This window comes from Mustelus asterias, chromosome 4 (genome assembly GCF_964213995.1).
Source record: "Mustelus asterias chromosome 4, sMusAst1.hap1.1, whole genome shotgun sequence".
Lineage (NCBI taxonomy): Eukaryota > Metazoa > Chordata > Chondrichthyes > Carcharhiniformes > Triakidae > Mustelus > Mustelus asterias.
Window position 1 is genome coordinate 26,805,514 of NC_135804.1, and position 21,076 is coordinate 26,826,589.

The 21,076-nt window shown below is 41.4% G+C and overlaps 1 protein-coding gene across 1 annotated transcript in view; it reads right to left on the reverse strand.

The window, feature by feature from the left end:
- Positions 1-3,965: 3,965 nt before the first annotated feature.
- LOC144492565 (mitochondrial inner membrane m-AAA protease component AFG3L2-like) overlaps positions 3,966-21,076 on the reverse strand; it is a 43,193-nt gene continuing 26,082 nt past the window's right edge. The window contains exons 11-17 of the mRNA XM_078210709.1: positions 20,575-20,682; positions 15,644-15,769; positions 14,910-15,020; positions 10,936-11,051; positions 9,665-9,865; positions 7,065-7,259; positions 3,966-6,374 (exon numbers count right to left, since the gene is read on the reverse strand). Coding sequence (XP_078066835.1) covers positions 6,159-6,374; positions 7,065-7,259; positions 9,665-9,865; positions 10,936-11,051; positions 14,910-15,020; positions 15,644-15,769; positions 20,575-20,682 — 1,073 coding nt within the window. The 3' untranslated portion in view covers positions 3,966-6,158. The remainder of the gene's footprint in view (positions 6,375-7,064; positions 7,260-9,664; positions 9,866-10,935; positions 11,052-14,909; positions 15,021-15,643; positions 15,770-20,574; positions 20,683-21,076) is intronic.

The following is a 21,076-nucleotide window of genomic DNA, read 5'->3' on the forward strand; positions in this document are numbered from 1 at the left end:
GCAGATTGATTTTCTTATGATGCAGTGAGTCCCGATTCTCAATGAGAAATGCAACATTAATAGATAGAATGTATTTTATTTCATTGCTAATTAAGGTCCTCACTATAAAAATAATTTGAGCCACGCAGACATACGTAGGCCATTAGTGAGATCAGTAGAACACACAATTCCCAACATTGCCAGGGTAGTCAGTAAATCTGTCAACTTCCATTGGGAAATTTAGATCAGGTGACAGGACATTTGGATACATTGCCATGTAGAAACTCTGTCCATCTTTCAGGAAATAAAAATAAATCAGCTAGTACTCAAAATCCCCTGGCTTTCAAACAGCATCATCAACACAGGTTAAGGAAGATACCAAATTACTTTTCTCTCCAATATAGTGGTAGCTGCTTTCCGCTAAGTTAGCCACAAGAGAACAAAGGTGTTTCAAAATGTTAATATGTCTACATATACACACATATATTAGAATCCCTACAGTACAGAAGGCCATAATAATGTGGCCAGCTCAAATCTCAGCCTTTTATCAAGAGATTAACCCAAGCACTTTCATAGCTTAGAAGGTTGATTAATTTGTATGTCTAAGGCTTCTTGCCACAAGGCAAATAATGGAATTGCAATAAGTCTCGGGTACAATGAGCCAGACACTTGGCAATGCCAGTGACCCATTCTGAGCTTGGCTTAGCACTTTTCTACTTGGCTGATGATGTTCAAATCGTGAACTATTTATAATGTCATGTTTTATTTTCCATGAGTAATTTCCTGCTGTAGTTGATCTGTGATTGCAATGTGCATGGGGTGTCAAGTGTAGTCTTCAAGGCGAGCAGCATTTAAAGGCTGATGATAATTAGACACACACAGTTCCATAGTTTAGTCATTTTAAAATCATACTTTCATATTTGCAGTATAAATTTAAATGCCCACATCTAAGATAGCAACTGCCTAGATAAGTTTTTAATTATGCACAAACCCAGCATACCCCTCTATTTGAAGAATATACAATTACAGCCTAACAAGGTTACATAGGTAATTTGCATTGTAAACATTGGACATAGGAAACTATAATGAAAATATGGGCAAGCATACACAAGATTTTTTAATATATTAGATATTATTAGCTAGTTTCTTGCAGAAGAGGGGAGGTGATGGCCTAGTGGCATTATCGCTAGACAATTAATCCAGAAACTCAGCTAATGTTCTGGGAATCTGGGTTCGAATCTCGCCACAGCAGAAGGTGGAATTTGAATTTGATTTTTTTTTAAAATCTGAGATTAAGAGTCGACTGATGACCATGAAACCACTGTCGATCGTTGAAAAACCCAGCTGGTTCACTAATGACCTTTAGGGAAGGAAATCTGCTGTCCTTACTGGTCTGGCCTACATGTGACCCCAGAGCCATAGCAATGTGCTTGATTCTCAGCTGCCCTGTGAAATGGCCTAGCAAGCCACTCAGTTCAAGGGTGACTAGGGATGGGCAATAAATGCCAGCCAGGCGGCGACAGCCATATCTCACGAATGGATAAACAAAATCAACTTTCACCCAAATTATATTTATAACATTAACCATATATTGACTAGTGTTAAAAATTTGTGAAGCTGTCGCTTGGCTCCGTTAGTTTTCAGATCTTTGTGTATTATCCACTTTTGCCCAAGTTTTACAATTAACCTTAAATTTATGAACTAAACGATAAAAAATTACAGGCGTAAAGGTATGATTAGATTTAAATTTATTCTAATTGAGTTCCTGATGTTGAGTGCGGGGGGGGGGTGGAAGAATCACAATGGGATGTGTAACCTCGCCTCTCGCAGGATTCTCTCCTTCCATCACCATTCACGTCCAATGTAAAAGGAAGCTTGAAATCCCAGCCACTGTCTTTCACCCTTACCACAAACTGCATCCCCTAGGCAGTACTCCAGCCCTCTGCCTTGCCACTACTTGCCACTGTCCTTTTTGACCCCGAGACAAGATTCCAACCTCATACCCACACCCTTATATATAAAAGCCTTGGGATTTTCCTTAGTCCTGCTGGCCAAGGCTTTTTCGTGACCCCTTTTAGCTCTGCAATGGCTCCTTTTATGGCAGCACTTTAATTTAAAATTCTCACCATTGTTTTCAAGTTCCTTTGAGGCCTTGCCCTTCCTTATCACTGTGGTTTCCTCCAACCCAACACCCCTCCCCCTGGGCATTTATGCACTTCTCCAATTCTGTCTTCTTGTGCATCACCGAATCTGTGAAGCATCTTCTGACATCGGTGCTATAAAAATGCAAGTTGCTGTTGAGTGTTTCAGGAATCAATAATGTTCCAAAATATCTTTCTTGCGCACACTTCAGACCTTATTCCCTTTATCATCATTTGTCACTCATGCCAATGATACAAATACAGCAGCTTGCAAATAATCACAAAGAGCCCCAGGGTAAGGGTAAACCCATTAATCCATCATCCTTAAATTAATTTTTCTGACCCAGTCACATCACTGACAGTATGAGTTACCAGACTGCCCCTTGGTTAAATAAGTAAAAGGAATAATAAGTCATACTGGCTGGGTTTTGTATTTCTAGAATTTCTTTGCAGGAAATGACAGCACATATTAAATACAGAAATATGGACGTGCATTCAAAGTAGAGATTAATGATGGGGTAATGCAAAACATTTCCTTTTGCATTATTAGTGCAATAGCAATGCTAATTAACTGACACCACTAACATGTTCCAATACTCAGCATAACAAAGAATTGATACAAAAGATTGAGTTGTGTTTGTTTGTAATACCAGACAATCTCATTTCAAGGGTAATAAACTGATTTATCAGTTGTAACCTGTTGAGGTTGCAGAAATCTAAATAGTTTTGTATAGATTTTTCCTTCTTCACAAAATGGCATTAACTTTTTAAGATTGCAAGACTGTAACGCAGGCAACCATTTAATTTAACTGGACAATGTTTAGAGTTTAACTTTTTAATACCTTATTGCTGCTGATTTTCCTATCTTAAAATCTCAGCCTTATAAGAATTTATCACAACACTACAGATAAATTACAACACAAATACTGAAATTCAGTGGCCATAGTTTTCCATTGCCAAAAACAGGAAATATTGTGGCCAATGTAACATTTGATAAGGCACAATGATTACAAAAACCCATTAACTAAATACAGCAGAAAAAATATTAAACTCTTTTTTTGTATAAAGGTCATATGAACATTCAGAATTTAAAACATCTGTTCAAAGTAAATCCTCTCTATACAAAAGATGTGTGGGTAATAAGCTACTTACTGCAACGACATATCTTGTAGCATGCAGCAATATTCACCATGCAAATGCTGCCAAAAGACAACACACAGTAATTGCAATAATCTCACCATTAGAGTCTGACAATTCAAACAAAAGGCTAAAATATACAGAATACCAATAATCATTATTTGCGTCAGGAATGTCGCCAGTAAACAGCAATATTCAAGCTTTAACTGATGGGTCGCTTGAGCCAAGTTCAATCCCCACAAGATCTAAAAACCCATTTAGTCAGGGTGGTCGTGAAAGCAACACAAGATGAATGGTTTATGGTTCATGGACTGATCAAGTGAAGGACAGGTCACCCCAGATTGAAATTTGAGTCTGGTGATCTTCCAGCTTGGTTTCAAATTTGCAAGATTGTATCTACACTTTGAATAAACACTGAAACCCACAAACTAATTTATCCTACATATTATTTACTTTGCACCTCGATGACCTTACATGCCAAATCAAAGAGGCACAGGCTGTGGTAAAATCCATTACAACTAATTATCCCACATTTGAGGCAAATAGAGTCCTCAACCAATGCAAATAACATGTTGGACATTTCTGTTATGAGCAGTCATGCTTGTGATATGTAGAATGAGGCCATTAGCCTCTTTGGAAGGATTGATACAGGTGAAGGAAATAATGCAGCTCAAGAACAATTAAGCTTATCTCAAGAATGAATACATGTTCGCACTATAAGGTTGGTGCCTATGCCTGATTTTAATGAAGGAAAAACTCAAAGAATACAAAAAGCAACGAAAGTGAAGGTTTTATCTTTTGGAGACGAGGCAGACAGACTACTGAATGAAAAAAAAGATTAATTTTGTAATCACATATTAGGAAATAGAATCAATTATACTTAAGTAGCAACAACGGGACTAGAAGGATAACACACAATTCTGGCTCAAATTAATTCTTCATCAGGGATCAGCCCAGTTGATAAACCATCTTTTCAGGATTTCTGACCATTCTTGATGAAAAGGATTTTGAGATGGAGTTACGTTGAAGGGTTGAATTTTTAAACAAAATAATTTATATGGGTTTAAATAAATGTCCCATGCTGGAGGCACTGAATGTCTGTGCCGAAGCTAAATGGGACAGTGTGAAATTCACAACAGCAAGAGCGGCAGCACTGCTGCCTCATAGTGCCTGGTTCAATTCCAGCCTCGGGTGACCGTCTGTGTGGAGTTTGCACGTTCTCCCCATGTCTACATGGGTTTCCTCCGCACGCTCGGGTCTCCTCCCACAGTCTGAAAGATGTAGGGGTTAGGGTGACTGGCCACTTAGTGTCATGGGGACTAACAGGATAGATGTGGGGTTACAGGGATAGGGTCTGGGTAGGATTGTGGTCGGTGCAGGCTCGCTGGACCGAATTGCCTCCTTCGGCAGGCCAATTAGTCAAAATGGCCTTATTCTTCCTGAGAAAAAGTCCCCTTAAACTCAAACCATCAAAATGAAATTATAGTTACTTTTATTGACAAGCCTACCATGGCAAAAAAAATTAGCTGCACACCTTCTCTTCCCCCCAGCCCCATTGCTGTAGTAACACAAAGCAATATATGCTCGTCAGGTTAAAAAGAAGACAAGAGTCTGCCTAGGGCCAGTGGCTGCAAAAATAAAATGCAAAAGATCAAGGTTGTTTGCAGTAGAACTTGCCCAGCAGGATAAGTAATGGCAAAATAAATCAAGTCAGTCAAGTGACAGGGGTTACTATCGTTTCCACTTTAAGGGAGATGTTAATCAGTGGAACCTGACGGTTGTTCTCTATGATCACTTGCTGCCCATTTAATAAAGCGACTTAACGATTCATAGATGACCTTTTAATCGGTAAGCGTTTCTCGATTCACTATTGAAAAGAATCAAGAAGCACACTGAGGCAAAGTGTGAAAGCATAATATCCAGTGCAGGTCACAAAGGGGTCGAAGTTTTATGCCCCTGAATAACCGCATCACTCAGTTAAATATTAGGTGGCATTTACACATAAACACAAGACACTCAGATTGCTTATGGGAGTAACTGCCTACAATGCACCCCAAGAGAATATCTAAGCTAAACGTTAAACACATCGCAGTGTCCATGACAACAGGAAAACAATCATCTTTGAAACACTATCAGTTTGAAAAAAGAACTACTCAACACAGATGGTAACATTCTTACTTGAGTGCTTAAATATCAGGTTGCATTTGTTTAGGTCTTTACATGAAGGACAGCAATAAGTGACGGTGCTTTCAAATGCATTTTAGTGGCTTTGAAATATATTTTGGTTGTTAATTTTTTCAAATATATTGACACTCTACACCAGCTTTCACCTGTACATGTAATTCAAAATGAAATGGGTTTGGAGGCTTAACATTTCAAGTAGCTAAATTCATTTCTCTAGATAGTGGGAAGAAAAGAAAACCAAAAGTTCAAGATTGATAATTGTAGTACCAGTGAACAATTTCCACATTCAGAGGTGAACATTCTTAAATACTTGCACAAATCTTTTTGAAATTCTCTGTTTGCAACTTTGTCTATTTACTGATGAAACTTTTGAACATTCCTTTAGGTTTACTCTTGTTCTATCAAGTGCTAATAAATAGATTGTGTTCCTTCCAGTAAGGCAGGGAGAGAATTGGTTTATCAGATTCAGCCCAGTTTCAGTAATTCAGCAGCCTCAGTCTAAACTGCTTCCAATTCAGTTGTGAAACATGATCAATGTAAGAGATGACTGCATGAGCTGCATCACACAACCTATCTTTTGTCAAAGGCCTCCTTATATGAGAACTGTTCCAAATGACAGTGCGGTCGTTCTCATTTTATCTTAGCAAAGCAAACCTTTCAATTCAGACAGCACTAAGCTCTCCAGGTGACAGAAAGTAGAAAGGTGCTTAATATATTTCATGCCAATTGTTTTTGCGGCAGTTCCTCTTTACTCTCCTCCCTCTCCTGGTTCCAGTCCTTCAGACCTTCTGGTAAGGTGGTGTCCTCTTCAAAGCTGCCAGTACCTTCAACAAACTCTTCATATGTGGATTTTTCGGAAAATGGCCGTGGTCCCAAAAGATCGATCATGTCACTTTTATCAAGCACCTCCTTCTCTAGTAATCGTTCAGCCACCTGACAAAAGGAACAAATACAAAATTACAGATCTCAGTTCAGTGGGACCAAAAGGAATGTTCCACACCTGGGAAGCAAGAAAACTCGCACAAAAACTTGGAGGGATAAATTCTGAAGTCAGCAGTGCAGACTAAAATTAAATAGGGGAAAGACTACAAGTTTTGTTGAATGTTAATCGCACCTTCTTCTTCACGTGTCAATGCAAAAATTAGGATGAAATCTAGTCAGTTAGTCTTAATCCATTAAAATGGCCTCAGTAACAGAGGGCACTGCTCAGTATCTACTGCCAGCGTGATATTTTGTAAGCTTTCACTCTTCCCTTTCCTAAACACATATTAGTTCAAATAATGTTGTCACATTTATATTAATTAGATATGAAAATATAACTGCTAGCAATCTAGGCAGCAGTGAAGGTATCAGAAAACTAGAAAGGACAATAGAACCAACACTGCAGATTTTATAAGTTACTCATTGACCGGATGTTGACTGAGTAATCATTAGTGCAAAAAGCTTGGAATGGCAGGATGTTACTTCTAAATAGTCCTTTGAGATTTGATAATTTCTCCAAAGGAAAACAGAATGGTTTACTGGCTGGTGAACAATGGAAACCGAAATGTAAAATACAGCAAGGTGAAGAGAGGAAGTCTGGTTTTGCAGAATTGATGCTCCAGTAACAGTACAATCACTCACTTTTTCAACTTCTGATCGCTTCTCTCTCAATAACACCAAGGTTCTCTGGTTTGCTGCACCAATAAGAGCCCGAACCTCTTCGTCAATAATCTGTGCTGTGATCTCACTGTACGGCTTTTCAACAACCGTTTCACCCTGCCGCGGAAGGTCAAAGGACACTTGCCCAAGTTTTTCACTCATACCAAACTGAACAATCTAAACGGCGAGAGGAAAAAATATAGGATTAATAAAAATAGATTGGAATTCTCAGATAGTGAGGACCTCAGGTGAAAAGCTGAGCCATGTGGAGCGGAAGTGGCAAAGCTTAATTTCCAGTCTCTGCTGAGTTAGCTGATTAGATGCTGTTTCTTGCATCAGCTTCACGAGACTTGATTACTCTGCATAATTAGAGAGAGAAACATCCCACAGGTCGAGTCTACCATTTACAGGATTCTGTAACAAGTTATTTACTACTGTGCTGATTCACTAAATAATTAATAGCTTAACTGAGTAAAACAAAATGCTTGCACATGAGAACAGACTATCTTTTTTTTGTATCAATATACATGAGTGAACATTGATCGTTTAGTGATGGCCTCATTAGACAGAAACTTGCCTGGAGAGCCTTCAGATTGTTGCATGATGATATCAGCTTTAGGAAGAGAGGGGATGGAACAAAAGTTAAGGGTATGGAACGCACAGAGAGAGCAAAAGATATGGTTTTGGTCTGCCTAGATTTTAAAGGTAATCGAAGACTGGATGTGGGGCAACCAATTGGACAAGAGGCTGTGCTGGATACTATCATCTCAAATGTGGAAGCTGACTCCCTGCATGTAGGTATGATCACCAAGAGGTAAAGGTGTAGATGCCATAAGAGAAGTTTTTACCATCTCTGGTTATAACTCAATACATAAGAGTTCCCTTGGAGGATTCTTGGAGGTGATGTTGGGGTGGCCAGGGAAACCATTGCTAGAAATACTTTGGCTATGGCTGGAATGCAGTGTGACTTTCTTCAGGGCCAAGTCAGTGATGTGGGAAGGACCATGATGTAATTAGAATAACTAAACCCAAGTGTTAGAGGAGAGACAGGCATGGATCTAGAAGAAAGAAACACTTTTTAAGATGACTGGAGATCGGAGAGTTGTTACTGGGATCTTTGGGATGGTAATAATTCTTTTTAAATATCTGGGATAGTGGCCAAAGAGCGGAGATCTCTGACAATAATTCGCAAAATGGGAGTTAAGAAGGGAGGTTTGATAATCAGAATTTTAGTGGGAAGGGGATCAATGGAGCAAGAGTACTTTTCATATAGGAAATAAGCTTGATCCGGTGGGTGTAAGGAAACATGAGAGATACACAAGAGTGCAAGCAAGAGAGAAAGGGGGAGAGCAGGAGAGTGTGAGAGAGGTAGAAGGGAAAAGACATAGGTTCAGGCTTCAGAGTGCTTTTAGAATGGAAGACAGGAAGATTATGCTTGGGAGCCAAGGAGAAGCACAGGCAAAAGGCTGTCTGTCTCTTTCATGGAGATGAAGAAAGCTACACGCTCAGTGAATTTAGGTGATGGAAGGGCCAAAGGTCAGTCAGTAAGGAGCTGGAAGCAATCTGGAAGAGAGTATTTTTTCCAGAGATCGATATAGAAAAAAAGATTGCAAGGGGTGTGTGCTGCAAGGACTGGTTGAAGATAAGTTGGTGACCAATGCCTTAGGAGATGGCAAGGTTAGAGCAATGACTGAATTTGGGTCAGGAACTTTATAAGGAGAGAGGTTTAGAGAAATTAAAATGGAAATTAATTCAGAGTTGAATGGAATACATATAGTGCACATTACAAATGATAATGATGCAATCACTTAGCAAGGTCAGGCAGATTGCATTTGCGCTGTATTGAAAATATTTTTCTCCTAAATAGCACATAGATAGAAATTGAAATATACTGACCTAGAAAAAAAATGCCCAAGTCAAACCATTAAGTTTAGTTAGGAATATAAATGACATCTCAAATATTAGACAGTCTCCTATAGCCATGATGTGGAGATGCCAGCATTGGACTGGGGTGGGCAGAGTAAGAAGTCTCACAACACCAGGTTAAAGTCCAACAGGCTTATTTGATAGCACAAGCTTTCGAAGCGCCGCTCCTTCATCAGGTGACTCACCTGAAGAAGGAGCGACACTCCGAAAGCTCGTGCTACCAAATAAACCTGTTGGACTTTAACCTGGTGTTGTGAGACTTCTTGCTGGTCCTGTAGCCATGGCAACATTCAGTGATGAAACAAAATACAAAAGTGCTTCATTATATTTCAAAAAAATGAATGTAACACAACCCGTAAAAATGTTTCCATTGGCTCTTTCCAACCAGGAGGAAAGAATGTTATGCAAATGAACAACACATTTCTTTGGTTGCCCCGGGAAAAAGGTTTGTGTAGTGTAAAAAAGGGGTCCTCCTTCTGCAAGGGACTCATTTGGGACTGGAGAAACACCACCCAAGAAGCCTCAGAATGAATCGCAGGTCAAACTGAGATTCAAACTCTGGTCTTCCGGATGGGTTTCCTCGAGTGTTAGACCTAACACACTTCCAAGTACACCAGAACAACTAAGGTGACAATTAAATATAAATGAGGGTTTACCTGGGCATAAGCACTCTGTGTGATTTTTTTCAGATCGTCCTGAGCACCAGTTGTGATACGATTGAAAAATATCTGTTCGGCCACTCGGCCACCAAGCATCATGCACATGCGATCGAAAAGCTGCTCTTTTGTGTAGAGATACTGCTCTTTGGGCAAGTACTGTGCATAGCCAAGACCTTTTCCACGAGGTATAATAGACACCTGCAGAAAGATTATAAATTTTAATATACAACATTAAATCATAAATCCTGACCTAAACGTTATGCCATACCTAGCTCAACAGCTCAGGTGTCAAAAAACTCTCAATACACCTAAAAGGAACAAACCTACCTCAACAATGATTCTTCCATATCTTTAGCTTCACCATAAAATATTAGCAGTACACATTAACAGAAATATATTTCCTTGAAAGGTTTTTCAGCTTTGAAAAATAGATCAAAATTAAATATGAGGGAAAAAAATTGTATTTTTCTAACTTGGTAGTTTGAAATAGATTTGGTGCAATCACAATCTGAAATCCAACAAAGTGAGGAGTGCATATAATTTAGGAATAAAACTGTTTAATATATCCTAAAGAATTGGTATTATGCACCACTCACCGACAGTCCTTGGAGTAATTTTGAGGTTATACATTTCTTTTTTGCCAAGTCATAAAATTAACCCTATAACTTATTTCTGGATTGTTGTAATATAAAAAAGGGCCATTTAGCTTATGCTAAACAAATTATTATAAACTGATTCAAGAGATGTATTGCAAAAAAGCAGTGCTATTGACTTTCCTCTCAGTTAATTAGTTGTTTTTCTCGTACTTTATTTCAGATTTCCTCTATTAGATTATTTCTCAAATTCTTCTACCGCTTTGAAAGAACCAACTTGTCCCATTTAGTACTCCGATTAGCTTAGTGGTTAAAAAGAAAAGGGCGGCATGGACACATTGGGCCAAAGGGCCTGTTTCCATGCTGTAAACCTCTATGACTCTGATTACACACAATCAGCTATGATCTTATCAAATGGTGGAGCATGCTCGAAGGTCTGAATGGTCCATTCCTGCTCTCATCCTATGTTCTAAAGCAAACAGTCAGGGAACAACTACTTTTGGCCTGGATAAGTCAGTGTCACTAGCAAAGTGTCACTCCTTTGTATAAATTATTACTCTGCTGCACTGTGCAACTGAGTTCTCGCATCCTAATCAATGTCAAACTATTTAATGCATACTTAGCACGCCCACCACTTCTCTTCCAAACATATAGAGATAACAGTTAATTCATTACTTTAAGCAGAGGGTCTGCATGCTCCAGGAACCAACCAACAATTGCATGTCCAGCCTCATGATAGGCAACTGTCCTTTTCTCATCGGGTTGCAAGACTTGTGTTTTTTTCTCTAATCCTAAAATGAAACATGAGCAAAAGAATGATTAGAAAATGAATGATGCGTATTTAACAGATGGATTGTTCAGTAATGTCTTGGTTTAGATGTTCAATGTTAATGAGAGTGCTGAGGCGTACAATGAAGTGGCCAGAGGATGGCCTTGTCTGAGAGAGACAATTGGAGTTAAAAGGTATGAATGGTAATAAAATTAAATCACAAATGTACAGGTAGAAAAAGCTCAATTAAGGTCATATATTCATCACCTGCCAAGAAGTATGTACAGATACAAAACAACATTTCAGAAAAAATATTACTTAAAGGGACAAATGTAGGAATTACAAAATGATCGTCACTATCAAAATGGCTCCCAGGCTACCAAGGTCTTGTCCTTTGTAATTCGATCTATTTGCACCCATCAGCAGCTGGCCCCACCCTGTCCAGTTGCTTCTCCTCCTCTACTTAAAATCCCTTGCCAAATAGGAATGATGTTCCATGAAGAGAATGCGAGGAGTTAGGGTCCAAATTAAATGCAGCTCTCGGCCTTTTGACTAAGATCAAGTGTAGTATGGTCGGCAGCCCATGGTCGGCCGCACTTGGTTGGGGTCATTGGGTTACACTGAAGCTTCATATGTTTCATATGAAGCAATTTTTTAATGCGGCATCTCGGCCTTTTGGCTAAGATGCAAATGAGCTCAAGTCTTGGAGGAGGAACCTCCCCCTTCTCCAATCAGCTTGGCTCATGTAGATCAGGCCCAGGACAGGGTGGTTTGGTCGCTCGCCCTGTCTTGTCAGCCTGGATCTGAAATGTCTCAACTTGTTGAGACTCTGGATTTGATGTGATTGAATTGGAAAAGTATTTTTAAAAATGCAGAACATCAAAGGTTAGATTGTTTCCCAAGCCACACACCAATTGGGATAGGGTCAAACAGGTTAGGGAATTGAACACATGGCTCAGAGAGTGGTGTAGGAAGAAGGACTTTTGATTCATGGGTCACTGCATCAGTACACAGGGCAGAGTGGGTTATTCTGTTGGGATGGGTTCCACTTGAATCAGGCTGGGGGGGGGGGGGGGGGGGGGGGGGGCGGCGGCAGTGATAGGTTTTGAAATCGAAAGAGAAATGTCAAGGCATCAAAACAGCATAGCAATCTAGAAAGACAAGCAGAATACAACATGATGGGGCAGAGAAATCAACAAAATTTGTACATCAATAATAAAGTCGTTGTAGGGGACAGAAGTAAAAAAAATGAAATTAAAAGTTATTTATCTAAATGCACAAATCATTTGCAATTAGACTGATGAACCAGTGACACGAATAGAGGATTCAACAACCAAGGTCACCATACACCACCGTGGACCCTGCTGGCTCATGGTAAACCCTCCATGTTCTCCTCAGACAGTAAGGCATTAATGAGAGATATTACTGCACACAACACACCTGCCAATTAAATACAAGAAATAATGTGACAGTGCAAAAATTACCAGGAGTAAACTCCTCATTAAGTCTCAAGCAGTAAGTCGTCTCACAACACCAGGTTAAAGTCCATTAGGTTTATTTGAAATCACGAGCTTTCGAAGCGCTGCTCCTTCATCAGGTGAGTCAGCAGTGCTCCGAAATCTCGTGATTCTAAATAAACCTATTGGACTTTAACCTAGTGTTGAGAGGTGTCTTACTGTGCCCAACCCAGTATAACACCGGCATCTCCCCCTCACATCTCAAACAAGTCAAAAATAAAGTGGTTACGAGCATCATAAAAATGGAAGCAATCACAGGAATTTGTACAATTACTCGAAGATTTGTGCACAGCACCTGCATCCCACGTTACTGCTTACAGGTACTCTGAAGCCCAGGCATGGTATCTGCCAGTTTAGATCTGCTCTGCTTTTGAGGCTTTGAACAGATAAATGGCCCCTGTTGCCAGAACCTAATGCATTGCATCATGGGCTCTCACATTGACAGCTTATAACTGATTTATATATATGATTGTGCAGTTGAATTATCATTCAGAAAAGAAACGGATGCTACAATCCAAAGGAAACGGCAGTTCTCATACTGTAAAGACTGTAAACAACCTCAGAAACCAGTAACTTTAAATTATAACCTGCTTAAAAAGAAAAACATGCTACTGCACAGCATCCTTATCGGAAACACATTATCTGTTCGTGTGCATTTAGCTCTATAAATCCCATCAGTTGACTACCTACATTGAGAAAGAAAGAAACTTGGCTGCAATAATCAATTTAAGTAATCATACTGCAATAGATATGCTGAAAGACTGACATCCGATATGTGCTGAGACTTGTCCAGAGAATAAACAGAAGCATAGACTAGATGGACCCAATGGCCAATTTCTGTGCTGTATATACTATGTAAAATACAGAGGGCTATTTATCATGGTGACATACACATGCATCGGGCTTCCTACTAACATGAAATTATCCCTTAATTTACTCAACCTGCTATATGGAAAACACAGAGCAGGGAATTGAACAACGTAGGGACGATTGTCCCAAAAAAATTCTAAGTGTCAAATTCACGGGAAAACTGGAGTAATTCACACTGTTTTTTTCAGTGGGAGTTCATCTCCCACACGCTGTGCAATGCAGAGGCCATCAGCGCGAATATTATTAGATTTCAGGGGTGGGGCTTATTCCCGCCGGGAGGCTGAAACCAGCGGGCCTCTGCACATGCACAGTGGCCCCAAACTGTCAGCCTCCCGCCTGCTGGCCAGCTCAATCACTGGCCAGCCCAGAACCACTGCAGTGCTGCCCCTCCCAACCCCCGATTGCAGTCCCCCCCCCCCCGATCATTCCCAGGCCCAGCCCCAATCTCCAGCAACCCCCCCCGGGGGACACAGGCTGGCACTGCTAGGGTGCCCAGGAGGCACCACCCCCCCCCTGTCGCCTGACTCCCTGGGGACCCCGATTGCCCCCCCCTTCACTCTAGCGGGGTCATCCTGATAGTTCCCCGAAAGTGGGGATCTACTATAAACCCCGCTAAAGTGAACTACTGTGGTGGTGGTGGCGGGGGGGGTAAAATACATCAAAAATAGATGCAAATAGTTTACTGGTGTTCTGCTGGTTTCCAGTGCAGATCTGACGGCACCAGAAATCCAGCACTGGGGGGGGGATGAGCATGCGGTGGGAATGCCTGTGCGAATCCTGCGCAGACCCAGACGTGAGATTCTCCTACCACGCTGCACTAGAAAACTAGTGCGACGGGGTGGGAGAATCGCCTCCTGTATCTGTGAAAGCTTCATCAATATCTATTAGGTGGTAATGCATTTTGTGCGAGAGAAATACTGTCTTGTCAGCAATCTTTGTTGTGAAAAGATCCATTGAATTTGCAGAAGTAGGACGGCACAGTGGTTAGCACTGCTGCCTCACAGCACCAGGGACCTGGGTTCAATTCCTGGTTTGGGTCACTGTCTGTGTGGAGTTTGCACGTTCTCCCTGTGTCTGCGTGGGTTTCCTCCGGGTGCTCCGGTTTCCACCCACAGTCCAAAAGACGTGCTGGTTAGGTGCATTGGCCATGCTAAATCCTCCCTCCGTGTACCCGAACAGGCAACGGAGTGTGGCGACCAGGGGATTTTCACAGTAACTTCATTGCAGTGTTAATGTAAGCCAACTTGCGCCGCTAAGAAATAAACTTAAACTTATACAAGCAAGGTAAAAAAAAAAACACAATCTTTTCACCAGCCGTCCTTCAAAATCAGAACTTGCTTGCACCTGAAATTAGTGAAAGAGTCACAGATCTCACTATTACTGGGGACCATCAGCATCCTGCATTCTCAAAATTGAGAAATCATAGAAAGTAGTAATAAGAATACCCAAAACTGGGATGCTGAACGTACAGCAAGCACTCAAGTCAACCTCACCTCCAATCACACGTTCTATTGCCTGTTCAAAGTGCTTCACGTGGATCGATTCATTTAAATGTCGAGCAGCGATGAGAGCAGCTTCATTACATACATTAGCAATGTCAGCGCCTGGAAAGAACAATGTGCCTCATCAGTCGCTGATACAAATTATAAAGTCTTAAATTTTCTGGGATGACTGGAGCTTCAGCATTAGGGAATAAAAATTGCCTTATCTTTTCTACCAACTGTCAGCATTAAGCTCTCCAAGGACAAGTAGATCAATAATCAGATGCGAGATAAAACTACTTGTAACTGGCCCAATCTTAACACAAGATCTCTCCTCGCAGAACTCCGATAGAGAGCTGACAAATTAATAGCAAATTATCAAATGTAGTGTTACTGAGAACTAGATTAAGGCTACCCAGACTCGTTTCAGATGGCTAACCAACAGGGAGCTTTGGGAACCTTCTCTCTGACCTGGTTTTAAACCCAATATCTGGAAATGCATTATAGTGTGCAAACCTACAATCAGCAAGTCTATCTAAATAATAGTTGTGACTCAATACCCTTAACTTTACTGTGAGTGTACTTTTTTCAAACAGTTTGTACTGGTCTAAACTGCAACATTTGTTCAACCTTTTCCTGTCTCATGAATACCTGGGGGTTACATACATGAGGGTTTGGTTTATAAATTTGGTAACAAGCTCTACACCGCACAAGGTCAGCAATGTATATCTTTTTCTGGGACTCACCTGTGAATCCAGGAGTGAGTGCAGCCAGTTTACGTGCCAGTGCTTCTTTACTGATACTAGGATTCATCTTCAGTGGGCTCAGATGAACTTTGAAAATTGATGCTCGTCCTTTGATGTCAGGAGGACCTGCGAGTCACAACAAATCAAGCCAAAGTTTAGATAAATGATGACAAGCCTGGCTGATTTATGTAGTAACACTACATAACGGCTCTCACATTGTTTAAATCATGCCATTTTTAAGAATTTCAGCTACTGAAGATAAAAGCCAATAACGTGACTTTCTGGCCACTCACACAGTTAAACTTTGTTGGCTGCTGTGGTAACTTGGCCACAAAAAGGTAGTCAAATGCGTTGTGACATTCAATCATCTTTACTTATAAACATATTGAAAAACAGTACAGCACAGACTCAGAACTAGAGGCAGTGAGTTGCACAGGTCCCTTGAGAGAAGGCTAAACCCTGCAAAAGCCCACGCTACTGATGACGTCACTTGTGCATACTCATACCCACCAAAGACATCAGTATCTACATTCAAATAGGAGGATGGATTACTATAACATCTCTCCCCCGCCCCCCCTTAATTTCAATCCCCCTTAAGAAAAGAAACATAATGAAACTCATGTTGCATCTGTATGTCAGTCTTTCAGGAGCTTTGCAACTATCCTGTGATCTGTGCAGTACCACTGGTGACTCTGTTGACACTGGTGAGGCTTGTTTCAGCGGAACTGGACTTGTGGGCACAGGTGTAGGTTGAGTTTCTGTACATATAGAAATAGAAACCCTACAGTGCAGAAAGAGGCCATTTGGCCCATCGAGTCTGCACCGACCACAATCCCACCTAGGCCCTACCCCCATATCCCTACATATTTACCCACTAATCCCTCTAACCTACGCAGCTCAGGACACTAAGGGGCAATTTTAGCATGGCCAATCAACCTAACCCGCACATCTTTGGACTGTGGGAGGAAACCGGAGCACCCGGAGGAAACCCACGCAGAAACGAGGAGAATGTGCAAACTCCACACAGACAGTGACCCAAGCCGGGAATCGAACCCGGGTCCTTGGAGCTGTGAAGCAGCAGTGCTAACCACTGTGCCACCGTGCCGCCCATGAATGTCTCTCATCCTCTCCTGGTGTAGAGTCCACTGCAGGAACCATTTTCCTGTCAAATGTCCACAGCATCATTTCCCTCTACTGCGTTATCTGGAACCTTTGCTGTCTCCGAGTCATGGTGTCTGCAAATAACTCTTCCTTTGGTCAATTTAGCTACCAAAGATACTGGATCACTTTGGTTGAGAATAACTTCAGGCAGCCAACATTGGTTATTGCCAAAATTCCTTAGAAACACAATCATTGGGATTGAAATGTCTCTCTTTAGTATGGGAGTCATGTCTCTGCTTCTGTTTTTCCTGTCCCCCTCCCACTTTGACATTTGGATATAGCAGATCCAGGTGAGACTTTGGCTTCCTATCCATCAGTAATTCAGCTGGTGCGAATCCTGTTATTTATGGTGTGGTTCAATTCTGGAACAAGAACCACGAGTGCTTGGTTCCCAGAGTATCATCTTCCACCCTCCTCAAACCTTCTTTCAGTGTGGAGACAGCTCATGCTGTTAAACCATTTGAAGCTGGATGAAAAGACACAGGATGCACATGGCGTATTCCAGTCGTTTGCATAAACTCTTAGAACAAATCACTTGTAAACATTGTGCCATGATCAGAAATAAGAGAATCCAGTAAATCATGAGTTGCAAAAAATTGACATAGCTTCTCTATTGTAAAGGGAGCTGTAATGTTGTTTACGATGCATACTTCTGACCACTTAGAACGTGTGTCCACGATGACTAGAAACAAATGACCCATAAAAGGCCCTGCAAAGTCCACATGAAGTCTAGATCACGAATGATCAGGCCACTTCATAGAAATCATAGAAATCATAGAAACCCTACAGTGCAGAAGGAGGCCATTCGACCCATCGAGTCTGCACCGACCACAATCCCACCCAGGCCCTACCCCCACATATTTACCTGCTAATCCCGCTAATCTACGCATCTCAGGACTCTAAGGGGCAATTTTTAACCTGGCCAATCAACCTAACCCGCACATCTTTGGACTGTGGGAGGAAACCGGAGCACCCGGAGGAAACCCACGCAGACACGAGGAGAATGTGCAAACTCCACACAGACAGTGACCCAAGCCGGGAATCGAACCCGGGACCCTGGAGCTGTGAAGCAGCAGTGCTAACCACTGTGCTACCGTGCCACCCAACAACTTCAACAAATGTAGATGGTGGTGCTATCTTTTGGTTTAGCTGACACACAGAACAGGATTCCACCTTGTTCTCCAAGTCCTGATCCATATTAGGCCACCAAACATACAACCTGGCTAAACTTTTCATTCAGGAAGCACCTGGGTAAGCCTCATGAACTTCATGCAAGACTTGTGAATGACCAGGGGATGGGAGAACCACCCTGGACCCCCAAAGGACACAACCATCCTGCACACTAAGCTCATCTTTCTGCCTTGTATATGGTGAATGAACGACTATAAAGGTACTGATAAAACTGTTTCAAGCAAAGGTTTTGGGCTAGACCTTCCTTCACTAACAGCAAATATCCCTGCTCAGCTGTTCTCAGTGTACGTGATACAAAACCAATGGTTTTTTCTGACCCATCCTCCATCAGATGAGGGAGTACTTTGCCAACACCATAGGGCGAGGTATCACATGAGAGAATGAGTTCTCTGTCTAGGTCAAAGTGAACCAGCAGATTAGCTGATTGTAGCAGTACTTTCAAATCCTTGAAAGCTTTCTCTGATGCTGGACCCCATTTTCATTTTGTTTCTTTGTGAAATAGTCAATACAGTGGCACCAACACTTTTGAAAGGTCTGGCAGAAACTTCCCATGATAATTTACCATGCCCAGAAATGACCTGAGATTTGACACAGTTCCGGAGTTTGAAGGTTCCTTGGTAGCTTTGACTTTGTTTTCCACTGGGAGCAAACCCTGCACTGTGATTTTATGAATCAAATATTCCACACTCTGTGCCTGGAAGATTCACTTGCTTCAGGTGCAGCCCTGCCTCTGAAAATCTCTTTAACACCTGATCCAGATTGGTGAGGGACTCCTCCTCAGTTTTCTCTGTGATCAAAATGTCTTCCAAATAAACTGCTACACGAGGAATCCCCCTGCCACAGATTGTCCGTTGTCCTCTGAAAAATCGCCAGACTGGAGGACACCTCGAAAACCAGACGGTTGTATTTAAACAAACCCTTGTGAGTGTTGATTGTGACGTACCGTTTGAGTCCTCCTCTAACAAAAACTGCTGATATGCGTGGCTCGTCAAGTTTTGCCTCCTGCAAGGGTTGGAAACAGATCTTCCACCTTCGGTAATGGGCAAACGTCCAACTTGTAGGCCTGATAAATGCTAAGTTTGTAATCCCTACATATGCACAAAGTGCCATCATTTTTAAGATGTGGAGATGCCGGCGTTGGACTGGGGTAAGCACAGTAAGGAGTCTAACAACACCAGGTTAAAGTCCAACAGGTTTATTTGGTAGCAAACGCCACTAGCTTTCGGAGCGCTGCTCCTTCGTCAGGTGAGTGGGAGATCTGCTCATAAACAGCAAACAGGGCATATAAAGACACAAACTCAATTTACAGAATAATGAATAATGATTGGAATGCGAGTCTTTACAACTAATCAAGTCTTAAAGGTACAGACAATGTGAGTGGAGAGAGCATTAGCACAGGTTAAAGAGATGTGTATTGTCTCCAGACAGGACAGCCAGTGAGACTTTGTGAGACAGGCAAGTTGTGGGGATTACAGATAGTGTGACATGAACCCAAGATCCCGGTTGAGGCCGTCCTCATGTGTGCGGAACCTGGCTATCAGTCTCTGCTCTCATCAAAGACTGTACTAATGCTCTCTCGACTCACATAGTCTGTACCTTTAAGACTTGATTAGCTGTAAAGACTCACATTCCAATCATTATTCTGTAAATTGAGTTTGTGTCTTTATATGCCCTGTTTGCTGTTTATGAACAGATCTCCCACTCACCTGACGAAGGAACAGCGCTCCGAAAGCTAGTGGCGTTTGCTACCAAATAAACCTGTCACATCATTTTTAAGAACGGGAACAACTGGAGCTGCTCCACATGAGAACTGAATGGGCTCAATGATTCCAAGCCTCTGCAGCCACTCTAACTCCTCCTCCACTTTGTTTTCCATTGCATAGAGCACTTTCCTGGGCTCAAAAAAGCGAAGAGTAGCCTGAGGATCTAGAAACAACTCAATTGTAGTGCCATGAAATGTACACAGTTCATCTTTGAAAACCTCAGGATATTTCTTAATAGACATCCTCTGTCTTGAACACAGTCACAGTGCTCTAATCTGATTTCTGTCAGTAAACTCACAAGTCCACTGATCAGAGCCCTTGACCACTGCTCACTATGCAAACTTGCTACTGACTACCCAAATCTTCGTAACATGCTGAACCTTGAATTTTTCTTTTCCTTTTATTTTGCTGCTCTCCCCTTGTCGCTAAAAAGATGTGATAACGTGGCCACAAACGTGTGATTGAATGTGTTGTGATATTCAATCTTCTTTACTTACAGATATATTGAAATACTGCACAGCATGGACTCAGAACTGGAGGCAGCTACTTACACAGGTGGTAAGACCCTCTGATCACCATGATCTAGACTTCATGTGGACTTTGCAGGTCCTTTCATGGGTCACATGATTCTAGTCATCGTGGACACATATTCTAAGTGGTTAGTCTTAAAAACTCAACCCTCAAAAGTCCGCACTATCAATGACATCACTTGTGCATGTTCATATCTGCTAAATACATCAGTACATACATTCAAATAGGAAGATGCTCACTATAACACATCATATAAACTGCATAATTTGTTAGCTGTTACCTTACCAATAAAGATTTGCCTGTCAAATCGCCCAGGTCTCATCAGTGCTGGGTCAAGGATATCAGGTCGATTTGTTCCTGCCAGAACAACAACATTTGTGCTTGTATTAAATCCTAAAAGGAGAATAAAAAAGTTAAATAACAATATGACCTGGTAGTTATAACTGTAAACTTGGTACGAATATTGTGTTGTGTCAATATGACATGAAACGAAAGCCAAAATTGTGTCACCAATTATTTATTTATTCTTTTACTTTTTTAAAAATGGACTTTCTGCTGATCCAACAAAAAAAGGGCTGCTACAAGTCACATGACAATGGAATTGGCCGTTTGTTCTGGAAGCTACTCTCAGGATTTACAAGAACAAAATAATCTTCCTCTCGTCACCATGGAATCGCACACTCAATTGTAAGGCATTATAATGACGGGCACTGCTGCCTCATAGCGCCAGAGACTCAGGTTTGATTCCGGCCTTGCCTACTGTGTGGAGTTTGCACGTTCTCCCTGT